The 18927-nt window shown below is 35.8% G+C and overlaps 2 protein-coding genes across 15 annotated transcripts in view; one reads left to right on the top strand and one right to left on the bottom strand.

Annotated features, from left to right (window-relative positions):
• Positions 1-13799, top strand: part of LOC308176583 (uncharacterized protein) — a 288961-nt gene extending 275162 nt beyond the window's left edge. The window contains exons 6-8 of one of the 3 annotated variants that reach the window (XM_080552550.1): positions 3806-3855; positions 4817-4868; positions 12675-13799. In XM_080552550.1, coding sequence (XP_080408676.1) covers positions 3806-3855; positions 4817-4867 — 101 coding nt within the window. In that variant the 3' untranslated portion in view covers position 4868; positions 12675-13799. Of the gene's footprint in view, positions 1-1397; positions 4295-4816; positions 4869-12674 lie in introns of those variants that run through there. The other 2 variants (XR_013938412.1, XR_013938413.1) reach the window with 2 other exon arrangements.
• The window catches only part of ADAMTS18 (ADAM metallopeptidase with thrombospondin type 1 motif 18), an 84507-nt gene that overhangs the window by 22688 nt on the left and 42892 nt on the right, over positions 1-18927 (bottom strand). For 8 of the 12 annotated variants that reach the window (XM_080552506.1, XM_080552509.1, XM_080552505.1 and 5 more), the window contains 8 exons: positions 17889-18026; positions 16086-16239; positions 14951-15046; positions 13832-14025; positions 8032-8204; positions 5978-6108; positions 5718-5841; positions 4301-4545 (listed from right to left, as the gene is read on the bottom strand). In XM_080552506.1, the coding sequence (XP_080408632.1) occupies positions 4301-4545; positions 5718-5841; positions 5978-6108; positions 8032-8204; positions 13832-14025; positions 14951-15046; positions 16086-16239; positions 17889-18026 (1255 nt within the window). The remainder of the gene's footprint in view (positions 1-4300; positions 4546-5717; positions 5842-5977; positions 6109-8031; positions 8205-13831; positions 14026-14950; positions 15047-16085; positions 16240-17888; positions 18027-18927) is intronic. The other 4 variants (XM_080552508.1, XM_080552511.1, XM_080552513.1 and 1 more) reach the window with 1 other exon arrangement.

Here is an 18927-nt window from a genome sequence, read left to right as displayed (position 1 = left end):
TGCTTTCTCAAATCAGATTTGAGTTCTCAAATCAATCCATTCTTCCTCACTTTATTGGTAGAAGGGAAAACCACATTATTGAACTACTGTGTTTTTAAGTTAGTTTATCGATCCCTGGTCATGCAATATTTTTCATGCCAACCTAACAGTGCGGGTTTTTCTTGCGCTTTCAGACTCTTTCTTGTAATTTGACTTAGTTGTGGAGGGTGAGTGAATATTTCAACAAATGGAAGTCACACGTGGCCCTCACACAAGATCTGTATCAGTAGAGCCCTCTGACACCAATGTCCCTGCTAGCCCCGTATGGAAAGTACTTTCAGCATTTAGTGGTGACCACTGCCAGCCCTCATTTTCAAAGCTAGATGAATGAATGATGAATTTACTGTTCATTCCTCCTCAGGTTAACAGAAAAACACTGTTGAGGTCTTTAAATGGAAGTGGTGCCCAAATGACCTTTGACCAAATGACAGATAAATAAATAAACTGAATACATTCAACTACCTTAAAAAAATCCAATATGTTTCCATTTAAGATGAGACAATTATGCTACCAAAACCATATTTAAAAACCTGGTATTAATTTCTGATCCCAGATTATCATTTAACTATCATGTTTCTACCACTTTGACCTTTGTCTGTTATTTCATCTAGCCTGAATTTTGACATTTTGGGAACTGCCTTCGGTACCCGTGTCTATTTCTCATTTAGGCTTTTACTGGTTTCTACGAACCCACAATCACTAACGTATCAATAATACCAACATCAATTTCAGAAGGATATGCAAATTCTAAAGGGCACCGGTTTACACTGCTTTGCGTTCCCTCCATCTGTGAATTTACTTCTTGGACAATCCAGAAAAGGCTCTGATGAACTCTAGAATTTCATTTAAATCTTCCAGTAGTTGTGGTCAGGAAACACTCGTCCTGCACTTTTAATACCACGTTCTTCTCAAAATATTCTCCTCCCCCTCAGAAAATATTTGGCCATTAAGTTTGTATTTTTTTTCTTTCACAACCTAGTTAAATTACAGATTCACTGCTCTTTGTCTTCTTTGCTATGACTGGTTCCCATAATTACATACATGTAATATATGTGAATATGTATATGTGTTTTTGTTGTTTATTTTTGCTTTGTTTTGTTTTGGTAAGATTCCAGGACAAAAAAGAAAAGTACTTTCTGGTTCTTGTCTCTCATCCACTTTTGAATAGTGTTTAGGACTGCAAAGTCTGATTAAATGACACAGCGTAGCTATTGAAAAACCTGATAGAAAAATGGATGCACAGGAACATGCTATACAATAATGCATAAATATGAAACGTTTAGCTGAACTGCAAGGCTGAACTATTACTTGTGATATGCAAGGCAATAGGGAATTTTAAGACTCTTTTTCTTATTTAGGCTTCACCCTTCTTTCTTAACACATGCTTCAGATGTCTGTTTCAAGAAAATATTTTGGAGAATGACTGCACTTCACAGGAAGAGATTGCCTTGAGCACAGATGTGCCAGACCTGTCTGGACCCATACCTGGAGAGCACTGGTCCCATCCTCTCCTGTGAATGCTGCTCAGAGGATGTGCGTAACCTGAACTTTCTGGAAGCATGCAGGTTGGCTTGCATCCAGAAATGCGGTTGAAAACCTGGATCGTTTGGGTCACCACACAAATGTCTTGCAAAACTATGACTACAAAATTAAACAAGCACAAACTGTGCTAATCTATCTTTCAGATCATAGTGGAACAGCAATAAATACACCTACAAAAACATGTATTTTGTGCCCGCCTGAATAATAAAAGTTCCTGTATTTATGCATGCAATTTATTCAGTTTCTTAGTCCCTGTAGTATCCATTTTTACAAGGACTCCCAGTGAATTCTTCTGGAAAAAAAATCTAATCCAGAAAATAATTATTAAATTGGTGTTGAATACAACATAATTGCAAATAATGAAAAGAATATCTAAACATTACAGAAGTTGAGGTCTGCTGCCTGGAAAGCCTCATCTTACTGAAAATCAACTTAATTGGATTTAAAAAATTGCTAGCAAGACTTATTTTGTATGCTTAAAGTTAGATAGGATTTGTTTCATCATTACTGTTGGAAATAGATATTCAGCAACGTGTGTTTCCTCATAAAAGTGTATTCTTTGTTTTTCATTGGCATTTTTGCTGCTTATTTATTGATAAAGCATAAATAATGCAGATCTCTGAACACAGTATTTTGCATTTTTCCAGAATTCAGCTTGTTGAACATTGCTGAAATTACTGAGAGTCAAAATAATAATAATAATAATAATAATAATAATAATAAACTTTACTACAGCTGATAGATATATATAATTGGGGAATGCGTTAACTTTAACATTTTTAGTTCTTAGATTCCCTAGTTACTAAAGCCAGTGGTGTAGGTATTTCAATAAAAATAGAAGGGAAGCTTAAATAAGCTCTCATAGGAGCAATAGCCTCAAGTTAAATGTTAAATCTTAATAAAACTGTTTAGCATAATTTGATAGGATGAAAATAGAAGTGTTATTTGGCATTAAAATGAAATATTTTTTTCTTTAATCTTTATTCTGTGAAGTATTTGCATGATATCCAGCCAAGTCATCTTACAGGCAATTTATTATTCATACTTTAGTTCTATAATAATACAGTTCAATTTACTTTGTATTATGACAAATAAGATTCCTGAGAGTTCAGCTTAGCATTTTGTAGTATTTATAAGTGTGCTTGTTTCTTTGGTGTAAGGTTATTTTGGAAATGATTTGCAGACAAGGAAGCATGTCTGTGACTTGTAGGCCAAAACTTCTTTCAACTAAAATATTCTTATTTACCTACACACACAAAATTAAAATTCTTCAACTGAGAAAAAAAAATTTTGAAATGCCATTGCAAATTATGATAACAATTTGTTAAAATGTACAGCTTTAGCCTATGTCAAACTGTCCATTCTAAAACATGTGTCCAGCCTAAAGTACTTTAACATGTGTTCAAGGTTCATGAGCTTCAATGGTGCTTAAATAGATGTTTAAGTACATTACTCAATATGAGTAATGGTAAGGCTCTTCAGTATTCAAAATAAAAATCTTTACTGAATAGCTGTGAAAGTTTAAATAATCCTTGAAGAATATATTTCATATCACAGTCTATATTTGCTGTGTTCCTAAGCTTAACAGAACAAAGCTGTGTAATGGAAACAGGATGCAGAGTTCTTGGTTCACCACTCCTGCTAAACTTCTGCAGAGAGCTGTTTCCAGTTACGGTGTTACGTGATGGGGAGAAGAACCACCGCCTGCTGCCTCAGAGAGTGGGTACAGCCCTCGCGCACCAGCTCCCCCAGTACACTCCGGAGAAAGCTATGCGTTTGATAGCAGGCTGACCAGGGTACTGTGGGAAGATGTGGGAAGGAATTGAATCCCTTCTGGGGATGGCTCCTTCCTTCTCACAGGGAAGAGTTCATCAAAACAGATGTAACAGACAAGTTAAAAATCCATGGATTTGCTGGTGCTTTCTAACAAAGGAGGCAAACTGATATAGCTAACAGTGAGTAAAGACTTAGATGATTTAGCCAGAAATTGACCCTCAGATGTTCTGATGCACTTTAAAAGAAAAGCAACCCAATGCAGAAGGAGATTTTTCTTAGAAAAAAAGACCAGTTTTGACCAGTTTCAAAAACGTAACACTGAAACAAACCATAGAAGCACCAAATTTACTTTCTTCTAAATATAGTTTCAATACAGGACATATGGCAGACAGAGTAAGTGGAATGAAGTTGACTGGGAGATAAACATATATGAAATTCTTTATTCTAGATGCTATCACCAATAAAACGGAATCAACAGAAATTACACAGGAGCCTAAGGTATGGTACTTAGATCACCTGTGTCCCAAAATAGATGTAAAAAGGGCTACTTGTGCCTGTATTTTCTAAAGCATTATTTGAAGCTGTTACCTTAAGCCTATCCATAATGTTAAATTTATTTGTTACATCTCTGAATTTTATTGTACAGCAGTTGTGGGATGTGCTTATAATCTCTACTACCATTGTGCAGCAACTGAGAAATAATGCTATATGGAGTGTTTTACGCACCTTTCTTTTCACTGAACTTGTGACATTTAATAAACTTCAAACCTTGATGAACTGGTGAAAGGCCTTTCAATCTAGCATGACTACACAATTAAGTCTGAACACTATTGTGACTCAACACTATTCTTTAATCTCTCTGAGAGCTACAGCACAGAGCTAAAGCTGTCGTTACTAATTCTGTAATAGACATCAAGGGAAGAATAAACAGAAGAAAGCTTACTTCAAAGACCAGCGTCTCATTAGTTGGTCCTGCTGCATATAGACTCTCTGGATGGTTAAAAGAGCGTTGATAATCAAAAACTGTTCCAGCAAAAGGGAACTTTCCTGGCCAGTCAATTGTCCAGTCTCCTGTTAGATAATACTTTTTACTGAGGTTGCGCACTGCAAGATAGCTGGTTGAGATTTGCATTTCATGGAGGTGTATACTGCGTGCTCCTGCTGGAATAGTGACCACAGCATAGTAGTCTGAAATGAAAGAAGTAAGCAACATTTTTTCAATTGCCATACAGATAGAGATGGTTTACCCTTTTTGAGTCAGTTTGAAAGATACAAGAAAAAAAAAAAAATCTGATTTTAACCGCTGATGCAGTCTGTAATCAGAGTAACTCAGAGGTATTTCAATTCCTGGAATTTTTCTTTGTGATTGAAGACAAGAAAAAGCAAGTTTACCTTAGAAAAATGCAGAACAGACTAATGGTAGTTTCACTGTAACTGTTTTATCATGTTTTCCCTGTAGTTTCCTGCAGTAGTTGGAAGGTACCACTTCAATCATGGGCAAGCTTTTTGAGGTGAGATTTACTGGGATGCAGAGAGCTCCCACAAAGCCCTATATATCATTCCATCTCCTTCTTGTGACTCATTGCAATCTGAGCATTTAGAAACCTACTTCATTCTACAGTCAGATAAGATGCTACCGACAACCTTCAACACACGTGGAACACAGCTCTTTTTGCAGAGCATTCAGTTTAGCTTATTCTCCTAGCGTTGTATTTCTGTATTGCTATATCCTAAATGATTTCCTGGCATACCTCACTGTAGTATTGACATGTCTTACAATCATCAATAAATGGATCCTCAAAATAACTCTGTGGGTAAAGAAATATTTATTATCTCCATTTTATGCCTGAGAAACTGAGGTTAAGGTGAGAGGATTTCACAATAAGCCCGTGACAGTCCACTAAAGAAAAGTCCGCATCCTAGTGATTGGACCATCCATTGAATCAACTGGACTGCTTCCCATCAACTTAATTTGAAAATGGATGTGGAAATGCTGTCACATTTGGCATTATGCTGTGTATCACTTTTTATATCTTCTATTGTCCCCTTCCAGTCAGAACTGTTGACCCACTTGCATGAATCTTAAATTATTTTTAAAGAGGAAATTCACACGTAAAAGGAAAAAGTGGCTTAAGAAACAAGAGGAATGCCTGCAGATTAACTAACCAAGACTTATGTTCATAGCTTTCTTGTTACCAAGAAACAGCAGAAACGTGAACTCTTCTCTCACTCTCCCTGTGATTTTCAGTTCACATCTGGACGTTCAGACACTCCCTAATGAGCAAGGAGTCATATATATATATTACATGGGGATACAGCAGAGCAACAAGTTGATGATCATGTGGAACAGCTTTCCTTACCATTAGCTTTGTGCTGGATCAAGTACTGGCCTTTAAAGAACTTGCATGTTGAATTATCTCCTTTGCAAACTCCACAAGCATCCAATACAGCTTTGGAACCAAGTCCATGATCACACCCTACTTGCTGCAACCAAAAGGCAGAAGTAAAGGACTCAGATACAAGGGAATTTGAAGTCACAGCTGCATTTTCTATTAAGGAGTCAATTGCCCACTTAAAAAATTAGACATTAAGTTTTTAAGAAACTTAATTATTATCTTACTTCACAAATTCCATCAATGCAAACATCGTATTTATTTGATGAACACAAGGTTCCGTCCTTCACTTTGCTGGACATTGCAAAGAAAAAGTCAAAGTCTTCAGCTGTACAGTACAATTTACATCTGTCTTCCTCTGGGGAAAACAAACAAACAAACAAACAAAAAGACAAGGAAATATTAGACCTGTGGCACAGTTTAAAAACGAACAAACAACAACAACAAAAAACTCCAAGCACCCTGCTCTTTCTTCTTGCATCCCACATGACATTTGGCAGCTAAAAGGATTCATTGTGTAGTGACTTATTAGGACCCCAAGATAGGCAAAATTACAGACAAATACATTTTAAAACAACGTGTGGATTTAATGGCCCACACACTCACAGAATTAAGAATTCAACACCAATGTGAAAATGGGCACATTCATTAGCTTTGCTGCTGTGGCTGTGATTTCAACTCCACTTGTCCATAGTTTTAAATCTATTGTAACAATGGTATTGAATGTTTAATTAAAGTTTGAAAAAGGTATGATTGCTCAAATGGTGTGTTCAAATGGAAGCTAGGACAAGGGCGAGGTTTTCCCCTAACAAAAGCACTTTTCCTTAAAAATGCCAGACCACTGTCAATCAAATTTCTTCTTATACACAGATAGTATATTGTGCTTATAAAGGGCTGTTAAATTCTATGTAGACAAATATAATGATGCTATTGTGGATTTTGGCCCAGTTGCTGAAATACAGTTTTAATATGAATATTAAGTGCAACAAATAAAGCAATGCAAAATTTTCAGGAACATGAAATTGGATTCTAAATAGTATCCTTTTATTCTTAAATAAGCAGCTGGATTTTCGATAGTATGTAGCACTCAACTTGTTCTACAGAGGCAAGGCATCTGTAGCAGTTTTGAGAACGAGATCATGCTTTCAGGAGTATATAGATCATGGGGGATATTTTGAAAAGCAGTTAAAGAGAATAAAGACAGGCATTTTCAATTTCAGCGTCACTTGGGAATTTCTTGCTTTTGAAAAGTATGCCCTTTGTCCCTAATTTAAGCTCAAATTTTTTAAACTAAACACGGCCCTCACCTTAAAACCAATGTAGGCTACATTAATTTCTGTTAAATGAGGTATTATTCCCCCTATAATGTAGCATCCACTGTTACATGCTGTGAAACCGTGTTTCCTCTTTGCTCCATTCACAATGGCTGTTAGGACACAGATTTCTACATAGCAACTGAAATGTCTGCAAAATCTTTTAAAGAAATTATAAGCAGGCTATGAATAAGTTATGGGTGTGTGTATACTTAATGGCATTGAAAACAAATTTGTACAAATTGTAAACAAAGCAGCTACATGTGATATAATCCAGTGACTTTTCTTTAAGTAGCAGCAATTACATATATAAAATGTACTTTCAAACTGCAGCAAATACTTGCTATAATTGATAAAAATGAACATTGATGCAAACTGTTTACAAAACTAAGGTGCATAAATTAAATATAAACTTTAAATCTACAAAAGACAAGAGAGAGTTATTGAGACCTGAATTTTATAAAGATAACTTTAAAAGATGTATTCCTGTGCATTATTTGTTTTTCTAATTCTTAAGGGACTGTACCAGTAGAAAAGTCAGAAGGTTGATTTATTGTTACATTTTGAAATCTGAGAACATTCCAAAGGAAGGAAGATTCTGGTAGCGTTATTGTAGAAGCTCACAGTTCCCATGCTGAAAAATCCATGGAATTTTTTTTGTTTTCTATTGTTTTGTTTTTATACTAAAACATATGTAATATAAAAGAAAGGGCTAGCAACAGCTGGGGAGTCATGCTAAGGACAAAGGTTTAAATTCACAACCAAAATGAACTCTGCATGTTCATACAGGTGGTATCACATAAGAGCTGGATTCAACTATGCTGGAAAGCAAACATATCTCAAATAAGCCAACTCAATTTCTATATGCTTACATCACGGTGTTATTTGCCTAAAGAATATGGATGAATTTCAGCTGGTAGCTTGCCTCCTGGAATGGCCTTTGTCCATCAGAGCTGTGGCATAATTACCTTCCACTTTAGTGTATGGCTTCCATTTGTAGTACCATCCCCGGAAAGGTTTGCTGTTATATTCTGCACACTGCTGAGCACGGAAGTCCAAACTATTTGCTGGACATGGCTGAGTATTACAAAGTTGATAAATACGACTGGAACCTTGGCAGAATTTGCCACCATACTGTGGCCTAAAAAAAAAAAAAAAAAAAAAATTCATTTGCAGCACTTACTTTTTATGTGATTGGCATGTTACATGATGCACATTAAGAGAGAAAATGAGAGGATGTATTATCTCAGGAGATCAGTATTTCTTATACAAACCATTAATTTTCGTAGTTGCTAAAACCCAGCAAGCAGTTGCCATGAATTATCTACTTCGATCATTGCAAACTCAGCAAAGATGCAAACATCTAGAGGTGAATCATGTGTTCACTAATTAAAATTTATAGCTATTTTGCATTGGCTGGTTTCAGTCTTGTTAATATAGCTATTTTTACTCCGTTGTAACCCAGGAATGAACATGTGCAAAGAATTACCCATCACAATAAGAGTTAATAAAGGATAACATAGCACTGATCAATCATAAACAAAATGAATAATGACATTCGGTTGTTCATTTACTTTATAAATCATTTTGAAAAAGTGTGCTTTTAAACAAAGGAGGTGGGACTACACATAGTTGCCCTGCTATAGGAAACCATTGACGTTCATGGATAACTTTAAATATGTCACATTTGTTTCAGCAAACCTTACTTGGGTATTTCCCTTAATTTTGGAGAGAATGAAAAGAACATATTCTGTTACTTTGCTTTGCATAACTCATCTTATGTCATCTTATCAGAATTATATATATATATTACTATTTGGTCTATGTCCGTGATTGTAAGCTGATTTAAAATGCAAGAATTGCTCTTTTTAAAATGACTGAGAGACCCTGCAAACTGATGAGATATGTATTCACTCACTTCCTTATTCCTTATGGATCTCCTAAGAATCCACTGATGTTATTTTTGCAGTTCCACAACACTCAGATATACATCTGCAAGTACTGAGCCAAGTCTTCAAAACCCCGAACTCTAAGAACTGTTTGTGATGTTATACTATTTCTTGCATCAAGTGGAAAAAAAAAACAAAAACACAAAAGTGAGAATTCTGCACCCGCATACATTTATATTATGATTTTTAAAAAGTGGGGAAAATACATGCTTGGGAGACAAGATCTTTCAGTGGATGGCATGACGATGTTACACACATATTACAGACAAAAATGAAAATAAAATATATCAGGTAATAAAAATATTATTTTAGTTATTACTTATTTAATAATAATCATTATTTAAGATATATTTAAATGTAAAATACTGTTAAATTTAAATATTATTTATAGTCATCTATATAGCTAATATAAAAGATAAAGTTGCAACAAGTGTGATCAGATTTGTTTGTTTAAAGACTCAAACAGTATGCTGTAACTACACCCCATGTCAAGTATCTCATGCAATTTTTAACATGCATCTGTCTGGGGAGTAATATGGAGACAGCTTGGTGCAACATGGGTGAGAAAATCCACATACATTTTATTTCGTTGTACTCTTCCATATTGTAAATTTTAATTCCCACACATCTAACCCACTAACTAAGCTGGAACTTGGTTCTTATGTTTTAAATCAGCTTTGAATGTACACAATACCTGGCTTTTCCAGAATTCTGGGCTACAAAAGAGTTTCTCCAAGAAAGAGGTGTAAACCTTCTGCTACGCCATTTAAAACTGGGTTAAAGCACCAGAGAAATGTGTTGTGGAAAAAAACACTTCCATTGACCTTTCTTGAGGTCATCTACTAACTACACTGACACTGGGTACAGCAGCAAAGGTCTTAAAAAGAGACGGATTTTCCATGCTAGCTGGTGGCAATTCAGTCTTTGAAGAGCAGGGAGGATGTGAATTATCAGTGAAGTCAGTATTTGTGCAGCTGGGGGGAGCCTGGAGTTTAGGCAGCCAAGTGTTGGGTCCTTACTCAATTCTCTACAGACTTTCTTTACAGCTTCAGCACATATATGATTTTTGAACTCCTTCAGCCCCAGTGAACAAATCTGCTTTAGTGGAAGGAAAAGAAGCAACCTCCTTCCAAGTAAATGCCACCAAATAAGCAATATAATAGAATTATTTATGGCTAGATTGTGATTTCTAGCCACAGGCTTGTATTTAAGGATGGTATAAAATTCCACCAAACTAAGGGAGCACTGAAAGAGGCATTCTGTTTCTCAACTCTGTTCCAGCATTTTAATATTACAGTACATTCCCATTACTGAAGCCATTGGCCAGAGAATTGATGGGAACATCTCCACCTTCATTTTTTACCAACCAGATGTCAGTTGAGTAATTCACAGGAAACTAGATGTAGGACTACAAAACCAAATTTCAGAAAAAAGGACTAATATTGACACTGATAAAGTCAAGCTTTTATTGTGATGTTTATACCAACAACTTTTGGCTTCAGGCTAACAGCTCTTTGAGTATAACCATGCTCACAGTGAAAAAAGGGTATTCCAATATTTTTATAGCAGTATAGTGCTCCTAATGCAGATACAGCATAAACTTTCATAGGTGTACCTTCCCAACTTTGGCACATACTGGTAAAGATCCCTGCATGAATAAATGGAATAAATGCTGTTATAACTGAGGCGTTACTGATGATAATTGGAGAAGGAAGAAAATAGTTGAGAAAGGCCAGCACAGTCTCCAAAGAATGAATTGTAAAAGGAGTATAAGTACAAAGCTGCCAACTTCATATAAGACTCAAATATTAAAATGCTACAAGTGTAGCTTAAATAAATTCTACAGTACCCTTAACAGAATGCACTGAAAGATCAATGAAAGAAACTAAAGTGGCTATTCACTGGAATGTAACACAGAGAGTGTAAAATCCCGAAAAAAAAAATTAAGGAAAATAGGAAAAATATTTCATGCATTATGAAGTGAATGAGACTGAGATTTCTGGACTCCTATTTTTTCATGTTTTGTAATCATTTAAATTGAAGTGAGGACATTTTTGTTCATATTATGACCACAATATGACAATAACACAAAGCTAGACAATTGTTCTCTGCATGAATTCAAAAGATCTACAATGCCTTTCACAATCTTCCTTTTTATTAATGCTTTCAATGGCATCATTATTTTACACTGGCTTACATCTGCATTGTCTGTACTCACTCTTACAGCTATTGTACAGAAAAGATTAAAAAAGACATGTTGAAGCCATTTTATTGATTTAGTCTTTTATTTATATACATGCTAAAACTCCATTCTACTTCTGCTTCTACTGAACAATGCACTATTGTGAAGTGGGTAGGATGCAGTCCCACAGATACAACTCAGGTATTAATTTAAATCTCTCGGGCGCTCTTCAGGTTCTTTCCCAGCTAAACTATTAAATTATGTAATCTATTTCTATCTTGGAAAAGTACCCCAATTGTAAAATGTTGTGATTTATGAAAACCAGATCCATGAAATTACACTGGGACAATTTATAGAAACATAATGCTTTTAGCAAATCTTCATAGCCCTGTGTTTTACAGATGACCTCCATAGGTGTCTGTTATTATGAATTCGTACATAACTGAGGTGGTAATTCAGGAGCCGTATCCAGAGCTGTTTGGGTGTGATCACAATGTCCATCTTATTAGTATCATGAGAAAGGGAATTGAATTGTTTGGATATCATTTTCAAGAGGGGAATTTCACATGCTAACGCAGATAATAAGTATTTCATAAGCAGCAGTCTGAAGGTGTATTTCTCACCTGTCTAAGCTCTTAAATAAGGCGTGTCACCATTAAAATCATGGGAAACCTAGAAATCTCCCCCAACTCTCCTGTAAGAAGGTCCACTCAGTTCTTCAGAGATCCACAGCCCCTGTCATAATCTCTTATAGAAATACATATTATTTATTGTTGTTCTCAGAATTTTGCTATCCAAAATCATCTGTCAGGCTTAGGAACAAAAACATTAGCTCCTACACAAACCTGGATTAGGAAAACTGAAATAAATATCTTACATATGAAATAATATGCATATATATATTGAGATATCTAAACATCTGAAATGTATTTCAGAAGTTCAGAAAGAAAGGAATCATTATTCTTTGTTTACGTGTAGTTTTAGAAGTGAACAATGAACAGTCAGTAGGTTATAAATCTTTCTATGTGGTTTAACATTGAAAATGGATAGGATTCCACTTTTATATAAAAGTGCTGTGATGTGAAATACAGTTACCTGGATATCCATTCACTGTTGTATATTGTTGTGTAGATGGCTTGTTTATGGTCTGTAATTTCATCACTCTAACTCTGAGAAAGATTTATAGTATATTCTTCTTGCTCTAACTGGATTATCACTAATGTAATAAAATTTAATTTTTTTAGAGACACAATCCAGTTCTGATATCAAGTCTTACATGGTTACATGAAGTCTTACATCAAGTCTTACTGAAATTAGAACAGATAGATCACTCTGGGTACAAGTTTTAAATACATGCTGCAGTAACAGACACATTGCAAGTTAAAGAGCTTTTGTGTTAATATAAGTTGAAATCATCATTACTTATTATAGTAAGCCAAACTGAAACATTCCAACTAATGGGCATTCTTCTATCTTGCAGGGAGAGCAAGAGAAGGTTTACAAATCAATGCAAAGAACAAGGTGCATACATGCAAATTTAGCAGGAAAAACAGGGACCAATGTAAGAAAACCAAAATATACATATATATGACACATAATTCAGAACCTCTATTTTCGTGCTAACTACTTTAAAAAATGAAGCTATCCAAGTAATTTTGTTCATCAAAAACCACAGAGAAACAACAGAAAAGGTTGAGAATGCCCTGCTATGGATCTGCAAAGATTGACTGATGGAGGATAATAAAGACTATTTTAACTAACTTGAGTTTTCCCATAACATAGTATATGAAGCATGGATATTACTACTGGAGCACTGTGTAATAGGTGTGAGGCTTCTTTACAGACTCATATAAACTGTGTCATATTTTCTCTATTCTTTATTACTGCAGTTTAAATGCTGTTTTTATTGTGTGCAATGAAGAATACATGTGTATATGCCTGTTAAAGTTTTGTATGAAATAAAACAGTGAAATCATTTTTTTTCTACTAAGTTGCAGTGAACTGAGTACTTAGAAAAGATTCTGATCTGATAACACTTTACTTCTACTATGAAATAGTATTGGAAGGAATAGTAGTATGTACAGTGATAAGACATTGACTAGAGGAACATGCCAGAAATGTCTTATGACTTAGCATACAATACTATGGTTCAGCAACTTTATTCTGACTTGTGAAACATAAAAGAATACAAAGAATATGACAGACATACAAAGTCATCAATCTAGAACCATTTTGATACTGACTTTAAACGTCTTTGGTTTATTATTCTGGACAGTATGATCTCATCAGAAGTCTTTTAAATTACAGTTAAATTATTAGGTGTGAATATGCCTGTGTGGCATTTCTTTACTGCAGCAGGTGTTTGATAAACTGCAGTGTTACAAAATAAATTCAAAAAGTCAGAGTGTATAGATGTTGCAGTGTTCTAGCAGTCTTCGGACAGCCACTACTTTCTTCTAGTGGACAGAACATATTTTTGTCCTTTAGATACTGACTGGTCATAATGGACATGAAAGAATGGTCTAAGAAGCATTTCACATGTATCATTTCCCTACAGGAATGGACCCTATCTGTTTTGTTTTGTTTTAATAACATAAACAGCATAAAAATAATACCTTTTTCATATCTATGTCTTACTTTGGATTGTTGCAGTGTCTTTCTTGATATGTGACCCCACCTCCGCAAGTCCGAGTGCACTGCGACCACTCGGACCAGGCAGACCATTCACCATTTACAGGCTTGGGTCCATGATCACCATATTTGACACACTGTCCTCTTCGACACCACTGCCAAAAGAATGCCAAAAAATATCCCATCAGAGTTAGTGGTACCTAGTAGGTGCAAAAGAAAAGAAAAAAAAATGGAAATTTAAAAGCTCTAGTGTTTTACCCTAAGAAATCTAAGGTCACCCATTGAACTCAATGATATAGTTCACAGTACGACAAGGGCTCTGAAGTAGGAGATTGGTCAAAATGATGGTATAGAAAAGCGGTGCCCTTAAATCTGTCCAAGCTCTGACTCACAATCTCTGAAGCACAAATTTTCAAAACTGTTCTTTTGAAGAGTATCTTTTTGGGTTATCTTCCCCCAAAAAACATGTTATTTGATGGTCTTGGTTTGTCAGAACCTCAAAATCTCCCATGTAATTTAAAAATAGCCTGCTAAAATTCTGCTAAAATTTCTCTCCTTTTATCATTCATTTATGAAATAGTATACAAAGAGAAAAAGCAAAATAGAATATTTGTCAGTAACTTGGAGATCAAAGCAATATTCTGTCGAAACAAACATTACAGCAAAATAAAATATTTTGTCTAACTATAGATGAGTGTAAAATAGAGTGCAACTATAGCAAATAGCCGTGTTCTTCTAGTAATGATCATTGATGATAACATGCATGATGGCCTTAGTTTCTACAGCAAGTATTATGGCTTAAGAAATGTTTATATCAAAGTGGAATTTGAAGTCTTGATCTAATTCGTGTTATAATCAATGGATTTTTTTACTGATTTAGATTTGCTAGATGTATCTTATTCCATAGCTTGATGGGAGAGACATCACTACCTACAATCAAATAGGCACCACTGTGAGGACAAGTCCTGACTACGTATTGCAGTGCAGTCTTTTACAGAGCAATAAGCAAGTCCATGATACAAAACCTGGGGTGGTCTGGATAAAACTGGTCTTGAGAGGAGCTAGTATTTGACCCAATACAGTCTAAAACTAAGGTAGAGTGACATCCTATTTAAAATAACTTACCATACTTATACCACAAGCTGTTCCTTCTGCTGCTGGCATGAACTTTGTCTCACATCTGTGACCTACTTTGTGACACCAGAGAGCTTTGCATATATCCTGAAAAGAGAAAAAAAAAAAAAAAGTACTTACCATAGAACTCATAATTCCCATTATGTCCTGGTGTTTAGAAAAAGTAACAAATGATATATGCCTTTGTTACCATATAAGCCATATAGACAAAATTCTCTGCATTTATATATTCAGAGTTTAAGATTCATAGTACAGCCATATGCTGTATATCGCCTTCTTGTTTATGCACCATTTCACTATATACATATTTTTCTACTATTTTGAGTGTGAGACTATACTAAAACAAAAAGTGTGTTAAAATGTTAAAGGCTAAAATTAAAACAAGTCTGCAGGGACAATAAAGCTGAATAGATTTTCTAAAACATGGGAGATGGCTGGAAAACAGTCTCTTCACGATGCTGTTCACTCTCACCTCATTGTTTATTAGCTGTTGAAGAAACACTGCTTGCATCAACTGATAAATATGGTGAATATAAAATAAATCAAAATTCTCCAGGATAATAATGGGAGTAAAAGAAATGACAACACTTTTCAGAATGACCACTCTGGATTATTTAATAAAATGTATTCTCTGAGGAGGCCAGCAAGGACTGTAATAGTCACTATAATAATGGGTTAATCTAAATTAATCCTTCATCACAGAGTCAGAAGTTCCATTTTCATTGTTCTTAAATGACTCTGTAGATCTTTTCCAGACTTCCACATCAATGCAGAGGAGTAAAACAAAACACAAGAAGCTTAGTCCTTTTACCACCCTCACCCCTCATGAAAGTTTTGATCAAAGCTCTGCTGCCTGCTAATGTCCCTAAGCATACTAGGCAAGGGCTCAGGGGTCTAATGTATCCAACTGCACACCTTCTGACTCATGGAAAAAACAAATTTCCTTCTGGAACACCTCAGGAATGGTGATATTCCTCAAAGGAGGCCGGTGCCTTCAAAGCAAATTGCCAAGCAAGATAAGGTAGAGAAATAGCCCCAGGCTCTGGAGAACAGTGTTACTTCTACTTATAGAATGCTGCAGTTCCCTAATATAATTTTAACTTTCCACAAGGATATTAATAGGTACCTTTACAAAGCTGAGGTTGCACACTTTCGCTTTCATTCCAAATTGCCATTTGCACTGGGTATCTGCATCGTAGATCTGCCCGGGCAGTTTGTCAGGGTATTTATACTGTCCTGTTTGCTTCGGTTCATCAATCAGACAGGCAGCTTGAGCTGTACTATAATGAAAATGTATAGTAATTATGACTAAGGTCTTTAAATCACAACATTTTAATTTGCTACAGAACAGCAAAAACATATAGTATGGTATACAGTACTTTTAATTAGCTTTATAGTCATGTACTGAAATAAGAACATATGCTTGCAGGAGCCAAAAGATCTTGACATCTTGTTGGTAGCCTGACCTGCAAACTTTTAAGGAAGCAGGAATTTCCAGGCTTTGGGACTGTTGTGACAGGAAAAAAATGGTACCAAAGTATTTTGCTCCCTTTATTTGCATGTCACAAGATCAAGGTAATCTAGTCTGCTTCTTTCCCTTAAATAGATTCCCAAAATCAGGAATCAAGAGTCAACACAGACACTGTCTCATTTCAGCATTCACTTCATGTGGATCAACAAAAATAAGCCTACTGCGGCTTGTGTGCTTTGGGTTGGCTGGGCCTAGCTTAAGACCAAATGTACACTCTGGTCTGTTTTTTTTCCTTTATGTATGCTTGAGAAGCCATGTATATGGAAGGTAACCCTACGCTAGATATATCTTCCAAGTGTAAGTCTGTTGGACCATACTGCATGCTGGAGGACTTATGAGACTTTATTAGTTTGCAATTTGCTTTTGTAATCTGAATATGCTGCATCACTGGAGCAGACAAAGTCACCAAAACTCTGTCATCTTTCCTATCCATTGCTCTAAGATAATAATTTGAAACCAAATACTGAATAATTTGAAACCAAAAAACTGAAATATGTAGGAATTCGATTCTTACTTCAGAGAATTAACATCTACAATGCCCTTACTGGATCTGGGTCTTAGTACCACTTACACATTTTTACATAATGATGCATAGTCTACCCATGTACAACAAATAAAAGGAAAATTTGGCAAGAAAGGACTGCAATTCCGATGACATTAAGCATAGACAAAAATACAGCTCCTTTAAAAGCATCACTGAGTAGTACCAACACTCTGGAGAAACAGCTGGCATCTTTCTCTTTTTAACATTTTTTTCTCCAGAAGCAGTGTATGAAAAACTTAAAATGTCCTTACTCATGTCATGAGCTAGATCAGGAGAGAAACTCTAGGGAGAAAGGCAACAAATGTTAATTTACATTTTTTAATGACTTTGGCACTACTGTGTTGGTCCTCTTTTGTGTTCACTTCCTGCTAATTCTCTAATAAACCTGACAGAAATGCTTGGGAAAGAATGATATGCCAGCCTTTATTATAGGATATTCATGGAGGGCGAAATTTGTTGTTTTGAAATGAGGCAGGAAAAAGACACTTATATTGCACAGAGAAGTTGTGGATGCCCCATACCTGGAGGTGTTCAAGACCAGGTTGGATGAGGCCCTGGGCAACCTGATCTAGTGGGCAGCATCTCTGACATGTCAGCGGGTTGGAACCTAGGGATGGTCTTTAAAGTCCCTTCCAACCCAAGCTGTTTTATGATTCTATGGCTCTCTGATTCTGTACCATACCACCTATACACCTCAGATGTCCAAGTGTGCAGGCTCAAATAGTGCACTGGTTTGAGCACATTTTAAAAGAGGTAAATTTCACACCTACGTAATTTTTATGTCTGTTCAAGAGTTCAAGGCCAGTTACTAAGATACATTCCCTGGCACCGGTCGAGATTAACATCTGACCAACCTGAGAAATTTGTTGAGATACTGCCTGCTGCATACAGACCACGAAAACACACCATTGTTTCCTGTAAGTGTAGGAGACATAATATTTCCCTCAGCTTTTCTACAAGGATTTCCTTCTCCATCATGAATCATACCAAAGCTGAAAAAGAATCATACATGAGAGTGAAAATTTACATTAATCAGAAGCAAGACGCAATTTGTGGCAGAAGAAACACATTACAGTCAACACCTCTGTGTTTGAATTCCACTAAAGGATGAACACATATGCACAAACCACCATTCAAATGACTATTAGGGTGAAACAAGCTCCAGTTAACAGCATTCAGACTTTACTGTCATCATGCACTTGTATGATTAGAAAAAAATAGTCATTTTTCAAGAAAGACCCATATTGGTGATGGACAGGAGCTCTGCAATGTGAGCTGCTGACATGATATTGGCATCTAATTACCAGAGCTACAGACTGTTTCAGAAGTTTTACAGTTTAACCATCGGTCTTTCTTTCATGAAATTGTGCCTGTTTGTTGTATCATGAATTGCCAGTGAAAAATTCTAACATCTGCTTTATAGCTTTATATGCCCGCCTTGTTGGACATCCCATAACAAGCCAAGAACTGATTTTACTTGGAGTCAACTGTGTCTTGGAAGGAACTCCTAGGGGCAATGGGGGGGGGGGGGGGGGGGAAGGGGGGGCGAATATTATACCATCTATAATAAGCCTGCTCTGCAGATAAACAGATGATGAATTTCTTGCAAAATCATGGTGAAAGAGAAATATTATGAAGAGTTCAAGTCACAACTATAGCTATATGTTTTTGCAGCCTTAGTCAAATGGGGCCAATCAATGCCAAAATCAGATTTATACTCTAGGTGCCCTATTTTCACGTCTCCAAAATGCTAAATACCTTATAGGGGAAAAAAAAGGCTAAAAAAAACAAACAAAAAAAAAGTAACTAATGAGTTGTGTGGATAATTGCAGCAGAGAAATTACCCCAGATTGATTTTTCCTCCATGTGCCCTCCTATCTCTCTCATTTATAT

Source organism: Anser brachyrhynchus, assembly GCF_964034855.1.
Source record: "Anser brachyrhynchus genome assembly, chromosome: 12".
Classification (NCBI taxonomy): Eukaryota; Metazoa; Chordata; class Aves; order Anseriformes; family Anatidae; genus Anser; species Anser brachyrhynchus.
The sequence above is the reverse complement of the archived record's forward strand: the minus strand, read 5'-3'. Positions and strand labels throughout refer to the sequence as shown.